This window comes from Girardinichthys multiradiatus, chromosome X, assembly GCF_021462225.1.
Source record: "Girardinichthys multiradiatus isolate DD_20200921_A chromosome X, DD_fGirMul_XY1, whole genome shotgun sequence".
NCBI lineage: Eukaryota > Metazoa > Chordata > Actinopteri > Cyprinodontiformes > Goodeidae > Girardinichthys > Girardinichthys multiradiatus.
The window spans coordinates 24790529-24809945 of record NC_061817.1 but is presented as its reverse complement, the minus strand read 5'-3'; the positions used below and the strand labels follow the sequence as shown (position 1 = coordinate 24809945).

Sequence of the window (19417 nt, the reverse complement as noted above, 5' to 3'; positions counted from 1 at the left end):
TTGGTTTGTATATATTTTGAGCCCAGACCCACTAAATACGCGTACAGTCTGAGCAGAATGCATTTAGGATTCACATACACATGTTGGCTGGGAAATACCCATTTGTAACAGCCAAGGTATTTCAAATATCACACAATGAATGAATTAATATGAGGTCAAACTATGAAGCAGATGGTTTACAACAGCAGAAGACCCCACCAAGTGCCACACCTGTCACCTAAGAAAAGAAAACTGTGGCTACAGTTCACCAAAATTGGACAATGACCTATTCAAAAAATGTTGTCTGGTCAGATGAGTCTCGATTGCAGTAGCAACATTCAGACAGAAGGGTCAGAATTTGGTGTGAATAACATGAAAAGCATCCTGCCATGGTTTGGGCTGGTGGGGGCAGTGTAATGGTGTGCGAGATATTTTTGACCCCTAAGTACCAATTGGTTGTAAACAACGCAGCCTTCCTGAGTATGGTTGCCGACCATGTTCTTGAACATGACATTAAGTTCACTTTACTTCAATTGCCTCCACAGTAAGCACATCTTAATCCAATAGAGAGCTTTTTGGATGTGGTGAAACAGGAGATTCACATCCTGGATGTGCAGCAAATGACTCTGCACCAAATGTGGGATGCTTTCTTGTCTCATAGGAATGTTTCTGACACCTCACTGACTGCATGTCATGAAAAATTTATACAGTTGTTAAAGTAAAAAGGGTTCCAACCTGATACTAACAAGGTGTAACTAAAGAAGTGGCCATAGTGTGTAAGTAAATGTGTCATAAAATACAGTCATTGGTAGGAAGCTAAAGTTCTACTGGGGAACCAAGGCCTTTGTATTTAAAAATCTATTAGTTTTATAACAATCTTTCATCAGTAAGAGCTACACATTGATTTCTTGAGACATTGAGCGCAACTCCTATGCACTCTCACTAGATGTTCTGCCTCAAAAATGACATAATCACAACCTACAGACAGAGACTAAGAGCTTCCAAACCTACGGTTCACACTGTTAAGAAGTGGACTGAGGAATCAAAGCAGATGCTACAGGCCTGCTTTGATTGCACAGACTGTACTGTTTTTGAAACCTCAGCCACTGAATGAACTGGTCTGAGAAACCTGACTGCCAGCAGGAGCCCCCACACCCATCCTGAACAGAATCCTTGCCTGGCCAACCGTCTGAATGGCTTCTACTGCAGACATGACAGGAAGCCGTTCACGCCTCAAATCATGTCCTCCACATCCCATTCAGGAACAAATTTGACCTGGAAAACAACTAACCCCCTTCCTTCAGATCCTCTGCCTGCACTAAAGATCTGAGGAAAATGTAAATAGGCTCTTTCAGCGCATGAAAACAAAGAAAGCCGGAGGACCTGATAACATCTCCCCATCATGCCTGAAAGCCTGTGATAATCAACTCGCTCCGATCTTCACCCGGATCTTCAACAAGTCACTGGAGACGTGTGAGGTCCCCTCCTGCCACAAATGATCCACCATCATCCCAGTGCCCAAGAAACCCACCATCCTAGGATTAAATGACTACAGGCCTGTAGCCCTGACGTCTGTGGTCTTGAAATCCTTTGAGCGGCTGGTGTTGAAGCACCTGAAAGACATCACAGGCCCCCTGCTGGACCCCCTGCAATTTGCTTACCGAGCAAACAGGTCGGCAGATGATGCTGTCAACTTAGGTCTACACTTCATCCTGCAATACCTCGACCGTCCAAGGATGTACGTCAGAATCCTGTTTGTAGACTTCAGCTCGGCCTTCAACACCATCATACCAGACATCCTCCACCAGAAGCTCACCCAGTTCAACGTCCCAGCCTCCACCTGTCAGTGGATCAACAGCTTCCTGACGGACCGACAGCAGCAGGTGAGACTGGGGAGCATCTTCTCCTGATCCAGATCAATAAGTACTGGTGCCCCCCAGGGATGTGTTCTATCCCCACTCCTCTTTTCCATGTACACAAATGACTGCTCCTCATCGGACTCGTCAGTGAAACTCCTGAAGTTTGCAGATGATACCACTGTCATTGGTCTGATCCAGGAAGGTGATAAGTCTGCATACAGACAGCAGGTGGATTGGCTGGTCCACTGGTGCAGTCAGAACTACCTTGAACTCAACCCACTGAAGATTGTGGAAATGATGGTGGACTTTCGGAGAACACCACCCCCATACACCCCCCTCACCATCCTCAACAACACTGTGTCAGCTGTGGACCACTTCACTTTCCTAGGAACCACCATCTCTGAGGACCTGAGATGGTCTTCACACATAGACACTGTTCGAAGGAAGGCCCAGCAAAGACTGTACTTCCTGAGGCAACTCAAGAAGTTCAACCTTCCACAGGAGCTGCTGGTCATCTTCTACACTGCCATCATTCAGTCTGTCCTGTCTTCATCCATCTCAGTGTGGTTTGGTTCATCCACAAAACAGGACAGGTCCAGACTGCAACAAATAATCAGGAATGCAGAGAGAATAATCAGGGCTGACCTTCCCTCCATCCAGGACTTATACAGGTCTAGGGTCAGAAAAAGAGCTGCAAAAATCTCTACAGACCCCACACACCCTGCACATAAACTCTTCAGAGTTTTACCTTCAGGCCGCCGCTACAGAGCACTGTTCACTAAAACCAGCCGCCACAGAGACAGTTTCTTCCACCAGGCTGTTTCTCTGTTGAACATTTAATAGATTACCAAACAACTTCATACAGATGTTGCAAATGCACCTTTTTATTTATAAATGTGTATATTTGTATATTGTATATATGTATACTATTTAATGCAAAAAATAAAAACCAGAGAGCAAAGTGTACCAGAGTCAAATTCCTTGTTTGTATGTACGAACTTGGCAATAAAGCTGATTCTGATAACATTTTATGCTTCTAGAAGAATGTTCCTGTTTCTGTCTCTGAGCTAGAGACAGAAACAGAACAGAGAGCAAAACACGATTGTTCTCGCATCTTCAGCCAAATATGCAATAAAACACACTCGCTGCTCACACACAAAAGACAAGCATCAGTGTGGCCTCTGTGTTGCATGACATGAAAGGAAGAAAGCCGCTATGTAGATAAGTGGTATTGTCAGGAAGTTGATGCATTTCTGTTGTCAAAAGGAAAAAATGCAAGTTGTTCTTAGCAGCACCAACGTTTCCTGTAAAAGGGAAAAATTTAAGTCTTAGCTGAAAAAGGATCTAAGTCTATAATGGGGAAGCAGCTGTTTTCGTGTGATATTTACATGTAAAAGCTAAATAACATTTCATAAAATGCACTTATTGTTTCACTGTATTGAAGAATCAAAATTTCTGTATGTTCATAACCGGTCCTTGGAAGCATATTTCTTCTTGTCCTATAAGTATTCTAAACATAACGGGAAGAGAAACACGGGAGGGGTAAAAACAGAGATGGTCTGAGATGAATATCACAGGCATGGTTCATGATTCTTTCCTCATGCACTCAGGGTCTTTGTGTCTACAACTGTCTTTTCTGTCCTTATCGATGTTACAGAGTAGATCTTGTACCTGCTTAAAACATACTCCAGCAGGTTTGGGTTTGAGGTAACAAGAGGGGCACTATGTTCAAGTGCCCCCCGCTGATATCGAGGAAAACCTGATCGAAATAGTGGAGGATCACCCACCAAAAACATTACTGCTACAAGATGTGTTGTGTTATTTGTGCATGGCGACCCCCAGCAGAGTGCTCAAATCCTGCCTGGCATGTCTATTTTCCTGCTGTGAAGCCCACCTCTGACCCCATCTGAAAAAAGCCAAATTTCAAAACTATCGTTTTTGTGGATGCCCTCTATGACAGCGACCATCAGACTTATTAGGTTCATCAACTTACCCTTAAGAGCTTTTCTTTTCTGGACGGTTGCTTTGTCTGTTGAGACTGCGAGGGTCAAGAGCTCAAGGGGCTCAAAACAACGTTTTTGAAGGAGGCTTGAGTACACATTGAGGTACTCTAAAATAAGAAAAACACAGATTTTCTTTTGTACTAATTTTTAATCTGCTTTTGTCCGTGGAACCGATGCAGCACGTGTTGTTTTCTATTAAATCATTTGTATATTGAACTTCTGCAGAAACACAAGATCTGTCAGAATGTCTCAGATGTAGAGAAAGTAATTGGAAAATTGCAGAGCAACATTGATTTCATTAAGGTAATCTTACAATTAAAAAAAATTTTTAAGACATAATATTCTAATATAAAAATATGGAACTAACCGTATTATTATCAATTATTTTGTCTGCTGTCCTCAGTTTTCAGTGGAGGAGGTTTGTTTTAATGTTGAACAGCAGTTCACCAGGCTGCAGAAAACTGTGGAGAAGGCCAGAACAAGAGTGGAGGCGCTGCTGGAAGAATAGCAGAAACAAACTCAGAGACAAACGGAGGGCATCCAGGTACATCTGGATCAGAGGAGGGTGGAGCTTAGGAAAACTGAGGCCAAGATGAACAAATTGTCCAAGATCTGATCTTGATTTTCTAAAGGTACAGTGTCTTTCAAAAGTGTACTCACCTATGTTAAAATATCACATCTTTGTGATGTAAAAATACGAGATTATGAAAAAAACATATATGAAGGTTGACCGAAAGTGCTTTAGCTTGTGAAATGACTGCACATGTGAAATACTTTGAACTTGCAGAAGAACATGCTAAGAAAACAGTTTCAATGAATAGAAGGGAAAAATATATATATATTTTTTGATAAAATCGTACATCTGTAAAACCCCACCTTGTTAATTTGCCAAATTTGGACTCTCTTTAGCTCATTGGCTGTATGACGACACATAGGGTCGCCACTATAAGACTGGACCTCAGAACGAAGTCTCTGTTGAAATATGAAGCAGAAATTTGTACAATGGGTGTAAATGGTGAAGCTACTACACTGCCATCTGCTGTGTATTACAGTTGTTTAGTTAAAAACAATAAAGAAGAAGAAAATGTCTTTTTTTCATCAGTCACCATCTTAGGAAGAAATCAGACACAACAAAGTCAACAGGAGTAGGCCGCTCTGGCAGCTTCGTTAGCCTTAAATGTTTGTTTTACATTTGTCTTATTGTTTGTTGAATTTTTGTGTGAAATCCCTGCAAAGATTTTTAACCCACTGATCGTGTTGTTGGACAATCAGAAGGCAAGAGGCGGGTAACACCCCGGACATGCAACCAGTCCATTTCGACTGATCTGACGTTGATAACCAATGAGGTTGTTTGATTCATGGGCCTTAATGTAGTTGAGAGTTGCTATCAAGATCATAAATTAGACGCAAATAATTGATTATTTAATATCTTTTGTTTTTACACAGGCGCAACTTGTGCAGGATGGTAAACTAATTAATTAATGTTACCACTGACCTTTAGTATCTTTTTTTACCCTCTGTTTCAGCTTCACTGGTTATGCAGAGTGGGTTGAAGGGCTGAATTGAAGAAGGAAGAATACAGAGTTTAATGTCTGTTTGATGTCAAAGGTTTTATGTAATGTGGGATTAGACCAATATATTTTCTAAGAAAGGGTTTATTTTGAATACAGTCCTGTTGACAGTATACATACAGGTTTTTTGTGACGCCAGAGAAAAATAAACGAGTTCCAGTTCAGAGAAAAGATATTGCATGTTTTTTATGTTTTTTATGCTTTTTGACATCATGCCCTTATCTATTATACTTGTATGCTGTGTTAACATTCTAGGGTTACGCAAAATGGGACAAAGGATTGAGAGACGTGCGTGCCCGCTGTGCACATCAGTCATCTAGACCATCTACAGTCATGCAGCCAAGCAGTGACTGATGTTATTCAGGTGTTGTGTGAACTGATTTTGGCCTCCTACAGTGAAAAAATGGCCATGATCTGCAAAAGTGATGAGCTAGTTTTAGTAATATAACATCTTCTGGATCAGAGAAAGCTGCCTCAGACCTGTTTTCTTCAGGTGTTATCTGCTACCCAGCCATCAATAATCTGTTGATCAAGAGGCAGTATCCCATTGCTTTGATTCAGACTGATATTTCTAAAGATCTAAATGGATCACCAACAAACATCTTTATCTTCTAAAACAATAACTGTAAAGATGTACAGGTCCTTCTCAAAATATTAGCATATTGTGATAAAGTTCATTATTTTCCATAATGTCATGATGAAAATTTAACATTCATATATTTTAGATTCATTGCACACTAACTGAAATATTTCAGATCTTTTATTGTCTTAATACGGATGATTTTGGCATACAGCTCATGAAAACCCAAAATTCCTATCTCACAAAATTAGCATATCATTAAAAGGGTCTCTAAACGAGCTATGAACCTAATCATCTGAATCAACGAGTTAATTCTAAACACCTGCAAAAGATTCCTGAGGCCTTTAAAACTCCCAGCCTGGTTCATCACTCAAAACCCCAATCATGGGTAAGACTGCCGACCTGACTGCTGTCCAGAAGGCCACTATTGACACCCTTAAGCAAGAGGGTAAGACACAGAAAGAAATTTCTGAACGAATAGGCTGTTCCCAGAGTGCTGTATCAAGGCACCTCAGTGGGAAGTCTGTGGGAAGGAAAAAGTGTGGCAGAAAACGCTCCACAACGAGAAGAGGTGACCGGACCCTGAGGAAGACTGTGGAGAAGGGCAGATTCCAGACCTTGGGGGACCTGCGGAAGCAGTGGACTGAGTCTGGAGTAGAAACATCCAGAGCCACCGTGCACAGGCGTGTGCAGGAAATGGGCTACAGGTGCCGCATTCCCCAGGTCAAGCCACTTTTGAACCAGAAACAGCGGCAGAAGCGCCTGACCTGGGCTACAGAGAAGCAGCACTGGACTGTTGCTCAGTGGTCCAAAGTACTTTTTTCAGATGAAAGCAAATTCTGCATGTCATTCGGAAATCAAGGTGCCAGTCTGGAGGAAGACTGGGGAGAAGGAAATGCCAAAATGCCAGAAGTCCAGTGTCAAGTACCCACAGTCAGTGATGGTCTGGGGTGCCGTGTCAGCTGCTGGTGTTGCTCCACTGTGTTTTATCAAGGGCAGGGTCAATGCAGCTAGCTATCAGGAGATTTTGGAGCACTTCAGGCTTCCATCTGCTGAAAAGCTTTATGGAGATGAAGATTTCATTTTTCAGCACGACCTGGCACCTGCTCACAGTGCCAAAACCACTGGTAAATGGTTTACTGACCATGGTATCACTGTGCTCAATTGGCCTGCCAACTCTCCTGACCTGAACCCCTTAGAGAATCTGTGGGATATTGTGAAGAGAATGTTGAGAGACTCAAGACCCAACACTCTGGATGAGCTAAAGGCCGCTATCGAAGCATCCTGGGCCTCCATAAGACCTCAGCAGTGCCACAGGCTGATGGCCTCCATGCCACGCCGCATTGAAGCAGTCATTTCTGCAAAAGGATTCCCGACCAAGTATTGAGTGCATAACTGTACATGATTATTTGAAGGTTGACGTTTTTTGTATTAAAAACACTTTTCTTTTATTGGTCGGATGAAATATGCTAATTTTGTGAGATAGGAATTTTGGGTTTTCATGAGCTTTATGCCAAAATCATCCGTATTAAGACAATAAAAGACCTGAAATATTTCAGTTAGTGTGCAATGAATCTAAAATATATGAATGTTAAATTTTCATCATGACATTATGGAAAATAATGAACTTTATCACAATATGCTAATATTTTGAGAAGGACCTGTATATAAATCCCAGAATAAGCCTTAAATGCAGCAGCAAAATTCTGACATATACGTATGCCCCACTAAGAAGATTTAAGATAACTTTTGATGTTGCAGAAGTTCTCCTTAAATCACATTATATTTAAAGGTGTTTTGTTCCCAATCTCTGTGCAAAATCTGTATGATATTCTGATTTTAACCCCTGCTGTTTCATATCCATTGTTTTACAAACCTAAACATGTGTAGACCATGTCAAAGGTACAGACATGTAAAAAGAAAAACAATATAAAACTCTCTATCTTTTCTTGGAGTACCATAATCTCAGACTTTAAATTTATAGAAAAACCCTTCTTTTAATTTGAGTCAATTTTTTCATTAGGGAAAACAATTAGGGAGCAGCACTTCTTCCTGTAACATTTCACAAGGTTGGTGCATACATCTAAAACCAGTCCCCTCTCCACAATCTTTCTAAAGATTGTCCTGGGTCCTGTCTTATTGCCTCTTTCCTTTAGCTCTTTCCACAGATTTTATATAGGATTTCAATCTGGGGACTGAGTTTTATTTGATAATGTATCTGGTGAACCATTACTGTGTTGATTTAGCCAAACATTTTGGATCATTATTCTGCTGAAAGAGCCTATTTTTATGAGAGTCTATTATCAAATTTTCGGTTGGGTTTTTTCAGATTTCTATTAAAAATCTTGTGGCATTACAAGGAGTTCTCAGTGTCCAATAGTCTCACAAGGATCTCATGGCTTTTGGAGAAGAAACAAGCACACAACATGACGCCTCCTCCACCACACTTAACAGAAGGCATGATGTGCTTTTCTGCATTTTCTTTCTTTTTTTATTTCAAACCCTCCTGGAATGTGTGATGCAGAAAAGCCATATCTGTTTCATCTGAATAAAGCCCACAGTTCTGGTGAAAGCCCCAGTACTGTATTTCAAACTCCACATGTTTATGTTTATGATGCTAGGACATAAATAGGCTCTTTTTCTAGCATCACTCACAAACAACCAGCTGACATGTGCATGCAACCTAGTGATTGTTATAGAGACTTGGTGACTTCAAGATGCCACTTTCTGCCGTAGTTTTCCAAGAGCTTTGAACAGATTTTTTACATTACTGATGACAAGACAAACATGGGTTCTTGTCCAGCCTATTGGCCTTTAGCCAAAACAATGGGCCTATGTCATGGCATGTTTAATCTCCACAAAACCAGAAAGCCATGCACTACTTAACATAAGTGTCTGGAAAGTCTAATCAACCAAAAACATTAAGTATAAATCAAACAAAGGCTTTACTGCATTGATTTATTTGGAATTGCAAGAGGTAGTGCTACCTGTGATTTAGTTCAAAACAATACTTTTTCTCCTGTGAATAAATTATTGAATTAAAAGTTTGGTTTGGAGTGGTTGGAGTTGTGTGAGATTGCACTGCTGCAATGAAAGATTAATTTATTTTAGTGCTTTTTACGCATACTTTTAAGGGTGCCAGTAAATGAAGCAAGATTTAATAATATATGATTAACCTTTCTGCCAAATCATAAAATAAGTGCTAAACACTTGATGCCAGAATCTCAGCCACCTTCTCTGCCTGATCCTGAGACCCGTGAAGATTTTTTGACATGTAAACACTTTTAAACACTTTATATCTTCTCTTTTCTGTCACAGCTATAAACCCAAACAGTTTCCAATAAAACAAAATTTCCTGTTTCAGACACGTGGCTGATCTAATACCTGACACCACCCATCCTTTCCTACATCTAATGACGGACAACAGAAAGTTAACCAACACCAGCCCCTGGCAGCACAGCTACCTGTACCACCCCAGTCGCTTTGAATACTCGGTGGACATTACATTGAAGCAGAACTGAGCGGGGAGGGCGCACACGTTAGGGTCACAGACAAAGAGCATAGATCGTAAGGGAGAGGAAAATGGCAGCTGCATCATATCACCAGAAATGATTTTTCTTGTTGCGTCGGAAGAAACAGCAAAGGTTTCTCTGCCTGGCATGTTGGGGATGAGACACTTCTGAAGGTTTCAAATGTCACCAGGGTTGGCATATTTCTCGACTTTCAGCACAGCCCTGTGTCTTTCTACAACATAATACACCCTATGACATTGCTCCACACGTACATCACTGACTTTATTGAGGTCCTTATATGTAAACACCTGGTTGTCAAAGAAAGACAGTGTCTTGACTCTGGTTACTGCAAAATGCTGCCAACAGATTTTCTGCAGAGTTATAAATGTTTATGGAGGTTTCATAACAGGCAAAAATGTAACGTGCAAATAGCAGATTCAGTATTTCCCATGCACTGAATTTGAAATTTACTGCCATCTAGTGGTAGCCATGCAACATATTGTAAATACAGGAATCAGAATCTTCTGTAGCTTTATTGCTGTTTTACTGCCACTGAATATAATGTGAATGAGGGAGGGTGAACTACAATAACTCACACTGTCAATTATTCTCTTTAATTGTCTGCCAAGTTTATTTGGTCACTAAACTCATCATTATCCAACACCATCATATAATCACTTTGATAATACCCAGTTGTTGTAAAGTTATAATCATTCTGTTTGACATGTTGACATCAGTAAACTGTGTGTGAAAAATCAATTTTAAATTGTAAAATCGGTTTCATTCTCATCATAAGCTGGATTTACAAAGTGGACGCCAGTCTGAGTCATGAAGATGGAATCAGTGCCAGGAATGTTATTCAGCATATCGGGCTTGTCAAATATAGGATTGTCAAATCCACGGTCAATTTCCCCGTTGAGGTCACCGACGTTGGTGCTTCTCCTGAAGCGGTTCAGGGATGGCATTGAAGGCATTGAAGGCATTGGAGGCATTGGAGGCATCTGTACAACTCCCTTGCGGATTAGCACAACCACAATCACAATAAGCGTAATCATGATTAAAACTCCAAACACAGCTCCGACTACTGTCCCTGCACTGTTTCCAGGCTCACTAGCCGTCTGAATGTCAGCTCTTGTTATCCCAAGTATGGAGCCATGAGATTTAACATCTTTGATCATGTCCTGGGCCAGAGTCTCAGATAGTTTTCCTGTCTCTCCATCCAGAATAACTACCTGAATCTCAGGTGATGATCCTAAAGGGATTATTCCCATTAACCGTTCTGGCTTTAAGACTTTAGACATCCCTAACTGAATGGATTTATATTGTGGAAGTGAAAGAAACAGGTGACGGATTCGTTCCCTGTAATTTTGCAGGTTAAAGCCGTCAGTATAACGGATGGTAACAATGGCACCGCACACCTCACAGCAGTGTCCCACGGCAAGCAGAGGCTTTTTGCAGCTTAAAGATCCGCAAGTTACTGCACTGCAGATCCGTTCATGGTTGACAGAGTTCCCACAGTCACAGCCAGTAGGATCCCCACAACTTGGGTTTCCAGCGGTGACAGCTGATGACCCATGAAACTGCAGCTGGCCTGAACCTGAGCTGAGATACTCGGAGAACTCTAATCTGCTATCAAATACCTTTCCCAGCACAGACACTGATTTGACAGGGATGGTGGTCTGGCTGGAGCTGGTGTCCACACGGAAGGAGGAGAGCGCTTTGAATATGACATCATCCTGCTGACAGGGGACGCTCTCCTCATGCACTGAGAAGAGGAAATGTCCATCCTGCAGGTCCTTCAGAGTTGCAGCTGCCTGCCACAGGGCTGGATTATACCAATGTAGAGACTCAGAGTCTTTGAACTTGGTCCTCACTCCTGCTCCACAATCAGGGTCCTGTCCGCTGAACACATAAAATCCAGCTCCCGAATTCAGAATTATCTCTCCATCCATCGGAAGCATCATCTCTTGCACGGCATGAGTGGTTTCCACAAACACAGACACTTTTCTCTGAGATGAAAACTGAACTCTGTCGCTGCCGCATGGAACATCTCCTTTATCCCAGTTGGTCTTATTTTCATAGTTAGTATCAGGAATCCACTGCTTGTAAAGGGCATGTGTTGCCCCAGCGAGACAGAAGATGAGGAGCACCTGTGCCATTTTCAGCATCTTGAATGTTTGTGCTGGGGAAAGTAAAAATTTTTTGACCTTTGATTCAGACCTCGTGACAAACATGAGAGCAGCACTGCTTAAAAAAAGGGATGAACTCATGAACTTTAGTTCATGAGTACAGGTGACCTGTAAATATTTACACATTCTCCTTTGACACTCCTGCATTACAAAGACAAGTCCAAACTATCGTCATGCTTAGGTTTCCATGCTTAAAACAATAGCTTTTCAGCAAGTTGAAACAATAAGTTTTTAGGTTTACCATTTTGCTTAGTGTTTGCTATTGATGAAGAGAAGAATAGTAGTAGTCAGCTTTAGTTAGATGAAAGAATATTTCTTAATTAAGGGTGTTCCGTTTGAAATGTTTAATAAATCATGAGCAGTTGCTGGAGGTCATTTGCGTTTGTGCAAAGAACATGACCTTCCATAGATACACAAACTGCAAAGTCAGTGATTTAATTGGAGTTTAGAGGAATATGGAAATTAAGAGTACCTCAGAGTCACTACTTTAACTATTTTTACCGATCTGCACATCATCACACAGAAACATTGCAGTCTTGCAGTTGCAGTCTTTTCAAACTAATAATTGTTTTATTTTATTTGAAAAGTGTGATATGCATTTGAAGCTGTGGTTATATATTTAGGGCCAAGCTCTGCTGAAGGGTGAAATTATCTCCCTGACTCAAATCTTTGGGGTTTTCTTTTAGAATCTCCCTCTATTTAGTTACATCCATCGTACAATTAGCTTTGACCAGCTTCTCTATCACTGAAGATTTTGAAACTGAACATTTTTTGACTTGAGACAGACCACAACAAAACTACCTCTCTGCATACAGGATTTAATGGAGCTCAGGACTAAATATGTTAAAGCATACATGACATCTTGGAGAGAAGGCCAATGATTCATACATGTTTTATACAATAGATAAAATTTCAGCAACAAGACAATTCAAACTGCTTGACATGACAAAATACATTTTAAAAATACTGCATTGCAGAGGCAAGATAAAGGAAAGTAAAGGAAAGTAAAGAAAAGTTGGACTACATATTGAAATTACCTCAACTTTCTTTATAAAATCATAAGACTAAACAAACCTCCTGCAGAAAAATATAAATCTTTAACCCATTCATTGATGCACTCTGTGCTTTTTGGTCCATATTTTTATCACTATAAAATCAAACGTTTCTTCCTGGGGTGGAGGTAATTCCTTAGAACCCTTCTGGAACATTACGTGTCTGGGTAATGAGGGAATATTCCTTTAAAACTTGTGTGCAGGGTCAGGTGCACTGTTAATTTTCAACCACATTTACTGTTTTGCATAACATTCCAGAAAGTTCATCTTTGGTCTCATCTGACCAGATCACCTTCCTTCACATGTTGGCTGTGTCTGTGTATGGAAGGTGGCAAACAAGAAATTGGCTTTCTTCTTGCTACTCTTCCACAAAGAGGTGTAAGATCTTGTCATGATAGATTTGCCATTGTGTCTTACCTTATTTGGAGATGAAGTGTTAAACAGTGCCCTGTCAGATGTGTGAAGCAGAATATTGTTTCATAGCCAAACCTAGATGTTTTTAGGGGTGTCAGAGTAAAAGGGGTTGGATTTATTTGTAAATATTTGTAAAATCAAGTGTCATTTACATTTCACTTAACAATTATTCTCTACCTTGTACTAACTATCATAAGTCTTTCCAATATAACACATTAAAGTTTTTGGTTGTAATGTAACAACATGTGAAAAAGTACTCTGTGAATAGTGAATACTTGTCCAAAGCACTGTAGATCCTGTAACCATGGAGTCCACCTAATCTACATTTAATAAATATTTGATGTGTGATAATGATGCAAAATATATATATTTAGCAAAATTAAGAGCTATAAAATGCAAATTGGGCAGAAGGGACTTCCTGCCTCAAGTGGAGGAGTTTAAGTATCTTTTGGGTCTTGTTCACAAATGAGGCGAGAATGGAGTGGTGCTGCTGCCGCAGTAATGCCTTTCAACTCAGCTTTTAATTTGCTGGTTGTTCTACGTTCCTACCCTCACCTATGGTCATGAACTCTGAAGATACTTCTAAGAATATGTTTCTGTGTGTTCTTAAAACACATCCAGCCAAAATACTTGTATTTCCCTCAGATACATTAGCCTTTTGTTAACATTAAATCCCATGTATGTAAGTGAATGACATACTACACAAGACTCAACAGATTACAATTTGAAACATATTCGTGGAAATGTTTATACTTTAAACAATACCTTGAATTTATAAACATCTCCACGGTACAGTTCTCTGAACAACCCTTCCTAATGAGCTTCTTGGAAGTGTAAGGTTCTAAACATTTGTATGGGGTTGCACGATGGAGTGGTTGCTCAAAGGGGCAACCTTTTAGGATGGAGGCACGTACAGGAAACGTGTGGAAATTACATGACTGTACAGTGACAGGAAACTATCAAGGAACAAAAGCCACAATTAACAGAATAAAAAAAAAATTATTTTATACATTTCACATATGTAATCATATAATCAAAAATGTGTCAACGGTGTAATATTCAGTTGTGCAAATCATCTTTTAAACCCGAATTTGTTAAATCTTTTTTTTTTTTTTTTTTTTTTTTTTTTTTCAATTATCTCATGTTTCCTTTGTTGCAACCTATCATAAAATAATTTAAATTTTAAATGTGGTCCATCAAACAGACCCCAACATCTGGCAGAGTCAACCTGCAGAGCAGCTCAACCAATTACTCAGTCCTTTATAGCAGAGATAGTGCCACCACCTGAGGTAGATGGGTAAGGTTGGCAGATAAAAATAGTAGAAAACTGATGATCATGTATAAAACATTTAATATAATAAAGTCTTTTATTACAATTATTTCGGTATTATTTCTATTTTTTCCATCTGTAAACGGCTAAATATGGCCTATTTATTTAGCTTAAAAAAATACAATGAGAACTTTAATTATTTTAAATGAACACGTGTAATAATATATATGTATTTCAAAACACATTTCTTTGTTGAATGGTGTCAATTTTGGCCTATAAGTAATAGCGTATGTTCAGAACTCAGGCAACCCCTATGCAAAATAAATAATCTTTGTTTGCAATAATTTTGGAACAAATATCTCTCCACACATAACAAACGAGAAGAAACTGCGTGAGGAGGTGACGAAAGTTCGCCGGTATCATGGGTGAGAGACTTGTCACCAATCAGCTGACACTGATCGACCCAGTTTGTTGTCATTTGTTACACCTTGTGTTTTGTAACTTGCGCAGAGAAGATCACATGACGGGTTTATTTGACCTGCGTTAAGGTACGCTGCGTCAGGAAAGCTGTTTCTCAGATGTTAAGTAACAGGAACACACGTTTCCCTCGGTAAATATGAAATGATACTCTTTCTGTCGACTTTGATTATTGCGACTTAAAAAAGAAACCTCCCTTATCCATGGCAGTAAGCTTATCTGCTAAGAAGACTTTTATGTTGAGTTTTTTTTTTTTCTTTTTTTCCTAAAACATTATTTTGATTATTTATCATGGTAAAGTGAAAACTGTTGGGTTATTTTGTAATTAGATATCCATGTTTTAAAAAAAAAGTAAATATTTTTGAATTCCTTAAGGTGTCAAACTAACAAAAAAAAATCAGGTGTATGTAATATTTATCAATACAGTTTTATTATGGATGACACAAAACAAACTTTAAGTAGACAACTGGTGTACTGTTACTTTTAACTGTTAAGATGATGGTGATTTCTTTTTTTTTTTTTTTTTTGGAATGGTAGATTTTAAAATATTTCATAATTTTGTATTTCTCTTTACCATGTCTTCGCTCCACTTCTTCTATTTCCTGTATTTTCACTGTCCTTGATCTTCCATCCTCTGACCTTTTCTATCGGGGATGTCATTCCATTGGGAATCCTCAAATATTTATGAAAAATAATAATTTAAAACAAAGACAGGATGTGCAAGCAGAGGTTACATCTGCATGAATCTATCACTATCTATCAGATTTACATATTATACCATAACACTAAGAACACTTTTGTTACATGCTGATCTGACACCCCTATCCCTTCAGTTATGTCATCTGATATATATTTAATTTTTAATTTTATTTGTTCTTTTTGTGATATGCTTTCAAGCCACTAGCGTGGCACCCCAATGCTGAAGATGCATAAAAAGGTATCTCTGCAAGATTTTATGCAGGATTTCCAGCATGGCAAAGTCAGGACTTGGTGGTCACAATCTGTAAACATCTGTTGCTGTGTCTGTGGACCTCAGTCTTTGAAGTCAAATCTGGACATAATTGGGTAGAAAATATTTCAGTTGTCCAACAAAGATCTGCTAAAACAACTCATTGTTTATAAAATACTTAAAGACTGGAAGTTGTATATTATCTGCAGCTTTAGCTGTCATCTAATTTTTAAAGAAAGGATGAAATGCCATTTATTTAACCTGTCCCAGATTATCAGATGACCCAATATATCTCAGTTACTTCTATCCAATGCTCATCCATCCAAAGGTCAGGCAAAAAGCTTGTGACTTGAGTTCTTTTAATTTGAAATAACTGCTTTGTTTTGTAGAAAAATACCAAATGATGCAATTGAAGCCTGTTCTTCCAACCTTGTGACAGCAGCACAAATTGAAAACATGCATCATTTACCCACGCCTCCCTGTAACACCAATATAGAGCCAGTAATGTATAGAGCCCACCACGGTGGAGGGTGCCTCCTGTCTGGCATAATTTGCATCAACATCCTAATTTTGGGCAGTGCCATGGTCAGCACCAGTTCTTTCAGTAGTGTGGCGATTGCAGTTATCCACCGACAAATCTTAATCTTCCTTCTTCTCCTCACTATGATGTGGATGGTGTTTTTACATGGGCTTCACCTCTCGAAAATACCATTATTCAAAGATAGCATTTCAAACTCAGTTTGGCTAAAAGGTGAGAACTCTTTACAGTCATTAGTGTAACTGTTATAGCTTACCTATTTAGAGTTTTTTTTTTCTTTCTTTATTCTAGTTGGACTTGTGCTGTTTGGTCTTCTCATGGACATCTTCAAGATTGCCTATAATGTTGGCTACCTTAACTGCGACTCAGCCGTTAAAGTAGCCCTCCTTGCTGTGCAAGCTGTGTTTTTGATTGTCCAGGTTCCAGAATTTCTAGGAACATTATTTTGTTCTAATGTGTGAGGTCAGTCTTAAGTAATGCTGCACAGCAGTGTCCGCTATGTTTGCAAAACTTTAAGTTCCGTGTTTTAGACCTACTTTCTGTGGACTCCTGCAAAGGACTGTGTACAGCAACACATTTTACAAGGCAAGTGCTTTGCTATTGCTTACAAAGTGGAAATCTTAATTTATCACTAGCAATCATGTGTTTACATGTTTAGGTGCAGCCTTGCTCTTACGCTTTGAACTAATCTGCTGGTGTGGATGGCAGCAGTGACGGAGGAATCCATTCACCAAACTGCCTGTCTAAATTGGAATATCAGTGTCTCACACAAGCTAAATGGAGGTATCAAGACCAAGGTTTTTACAATTAATATATTTTTTGGTTTGTTTCAGTCAAATATTAAAAGGCCTTTCTATTTTAGCTGGCTATGGTGAACAAAAGTGTAAATGCTACCACTTGGCGTGTAGGATCTTCAAAGAAGCCTTTTATTTATGGCCTACGTCATGTGGGCTGACTTGTGAACAATCAAAGCAACTCCAAAATTAAATTCCACCTTAAGGATCATTGTTTGGGACTAAGGATGGGGCTTCTCCTGGTGATCGGAGGACACGTAACGTTTATACTGTATTTTACGAGATGTACATTTGACAGGGTAGAGAAGACAGGAGAAATCTGGCCTTGCTCATTCACTTTGTTATGAATGTGGTGGTTGTGAGCCTGCTGTCAATTTCCACTGCGATCGACTGCATTCCCTACAGACTGGAACACAGAAAACACGTTTCTGAGAAAAACTCTTCTCGCAGCCTGGATGTGAGATTGCTGGTGGCATCCTTATTTAGGGCAGTTGATCATCAGTTATTTCACTATCATGGCAATGGTTGCGACACAAGCCAGAAGCCACCTGGGGGTTCTTTACCTGAGATGGGCTGTTCTGCTGGTGCTCCGACTTGGCCTGCAGAATTATTTTATCGTCCAGGGCCTCAATCGGGAGCCCTTCCACCTCATTCAGATGGCAGCTATGGACACAAATGCCTGTACTGTCCAAGATCATGCAGAAATACGGATTGTTGTGGACAGAAATGAATCCAAAAGTGTTAGAACTTTAGGTTCTGATGAGACCAAGTGGAGGAGAAGAACTTTAAAGGAGGTCTGTGCCTTTCTGCTGTTGAGTCGTCAAGTTTATTTATTTGAGTAATATCACTGTAAGGTATATTTCTGCCTTTTCCCTTGTTTTTTGCAGTACATTTGTGTGTTATCTTTTCGTCTGCTTTCACAGCTCTGGATCATGCCAGCTTTCAGGGCTCGTCCTCCGTTTGATTACTCTAATGCTGAACTTCTACAGTCACACTGTGTGGACTCATAGTGACTATTGGATTTCTGTTTGGAAACTTCTACAGGATGCACTCTGTTGCCAGCCTCCTTGAAGTTTACTTGACATCCTAAATTTCCTATGTTTTTTTTTAGCTGTGGGGGGAAAAAAGCTTTTATATTAATTATTTTGGACTATTTTACAATATAGTAAGTTCTATACAATCAAATAAGTGACATGTTTGAATTTTTTCTCATTAACTGTCATTGGTGGTGTTTTTCTTTGTTTTTTGGCTGAAATGTTGTACTGTGTGTGTGTGTATACAAAGATTAATTGTGAGCATTTTGCTTATAACTAAAGTAGTTGTCAGTTGAAAGAAGTAAATGTAAACCTATAGAAGAAACAAATCCACTTAAAATGTGCTCAAAGCTTTCAATATATTTCATTTGTCATAGTTATGGGTTTAAAAACCTTTATAGATAGATCCATAATGATTTTAAATGAGTAGGCCCTACCTGTAAAACCCTATATACTTATCAGAGCAATTATTCAAAAATCTTTTTTCAGTTTACAATAAATAAAAATCAAGCAGGCTTTGTGCTTTTAGGTAATATATGAACAAAAGGTCATGAGTTTCCAAAGCATTCAGAGCTGCAGTTTTTGCTAATAATACAGCTGCAACCCCTTAAATCTGTCGGCATTGCACTTTGCAACAAGGGTGGAGCCTTGGGGGCTGCCTCCATCTATTCTGGAGGTGGGGGGACACCTCCAGAATAGATGGAGGCAACAGCAGTCCTCTCATCCACTAACACAATTATAATAGAAGCGTTTTTTTTTCCTCACCCCAGACTGAGTTAAGTTTTAAAGGCAACAACATTTATTCACTTTGAAAAGTTTCCTATCTTATTTTAAAATAACAATAAAAATGGCTGGTTTCCTGTGAAAGAGAAAAAAATGGGACACCGCAAATAACTTCAATTGTGAAGGGGCAATGTATTATGTGTGTATGCTTGTCAGCTCATAAACAGCCTCTGAAATAGCATAAGTGGAAGGGACCTCTTTTCTTTGTCTTCTTTTAAAAGATAAATGATGTGCCCAAGTGCTGTGCTCCATTATTACTTTTTTTTAAATTTAAGGTATTTTCCATAAAAGCCATAAACAGTTTCATGGTGTCAATGCTGTTTAGAAGGAAAAAATGCAGTTTTATTATTATAAGATGAATGAAGGTAAATTATCAACATTGATGATAAATAAACATGAAAGATGACTTGGGA

The 19417-nt window shown here is 39.4% G+C and overlaps 1 protein-coding gene, 1 long non-coding RNA gene and 1 pseudogene across 2 annotated transcripts; 2 read left to right on the top strand and 1 right to left on the bottom strand.

Moving 5' to 3' along the window:
* The first annotated feature begins 3486 nt into the window (after window positions 1-3486).
* Window positions 3487-9975, top strand: LOC124863135 (annotated as a pseudogene).
* Window positions 9976-10108: 133 nt separating this feature from the next.
* Window positions 10109-11710, bottom strand: LOC124863244 (protein amnionless-like). Its single transcript, XM_047357548.1, has one exon. The coding sequence runs from the start codon at window positions 11670-11672 to the stop codon at window positions 10266-10268; it is 1407 nt and encodes a 468-aa protein (XP_047213504.1). The 5' UTR covers window positions 11673-11710; the 3' UTR covers window positions 10109-10265.
* A 3243-nt stretch (window positions 11711-14953) lies between these two features.
* On the top strand, window positions 14954-19417 carry LOC124863383. Its single transcript, XR_007037122.1, has 3 exons — window positions 14954-15039; window positions 17052-17176; window positions 17256-19417. It is a non-coding gene; the product is annotated as an uncharacterized LOC124863383 (long non-coding RNA).

Bases quoted from the DNA above. Each gene is read 5' to 3' on its own strand.
- LOC124863244 (XM_047357548.1), bottom strand. From the start codon at position 11,672: ATGCTGAAAATGGCACAGGTGCTCCTCATCTTCTGTCTCGCTGGGGCA.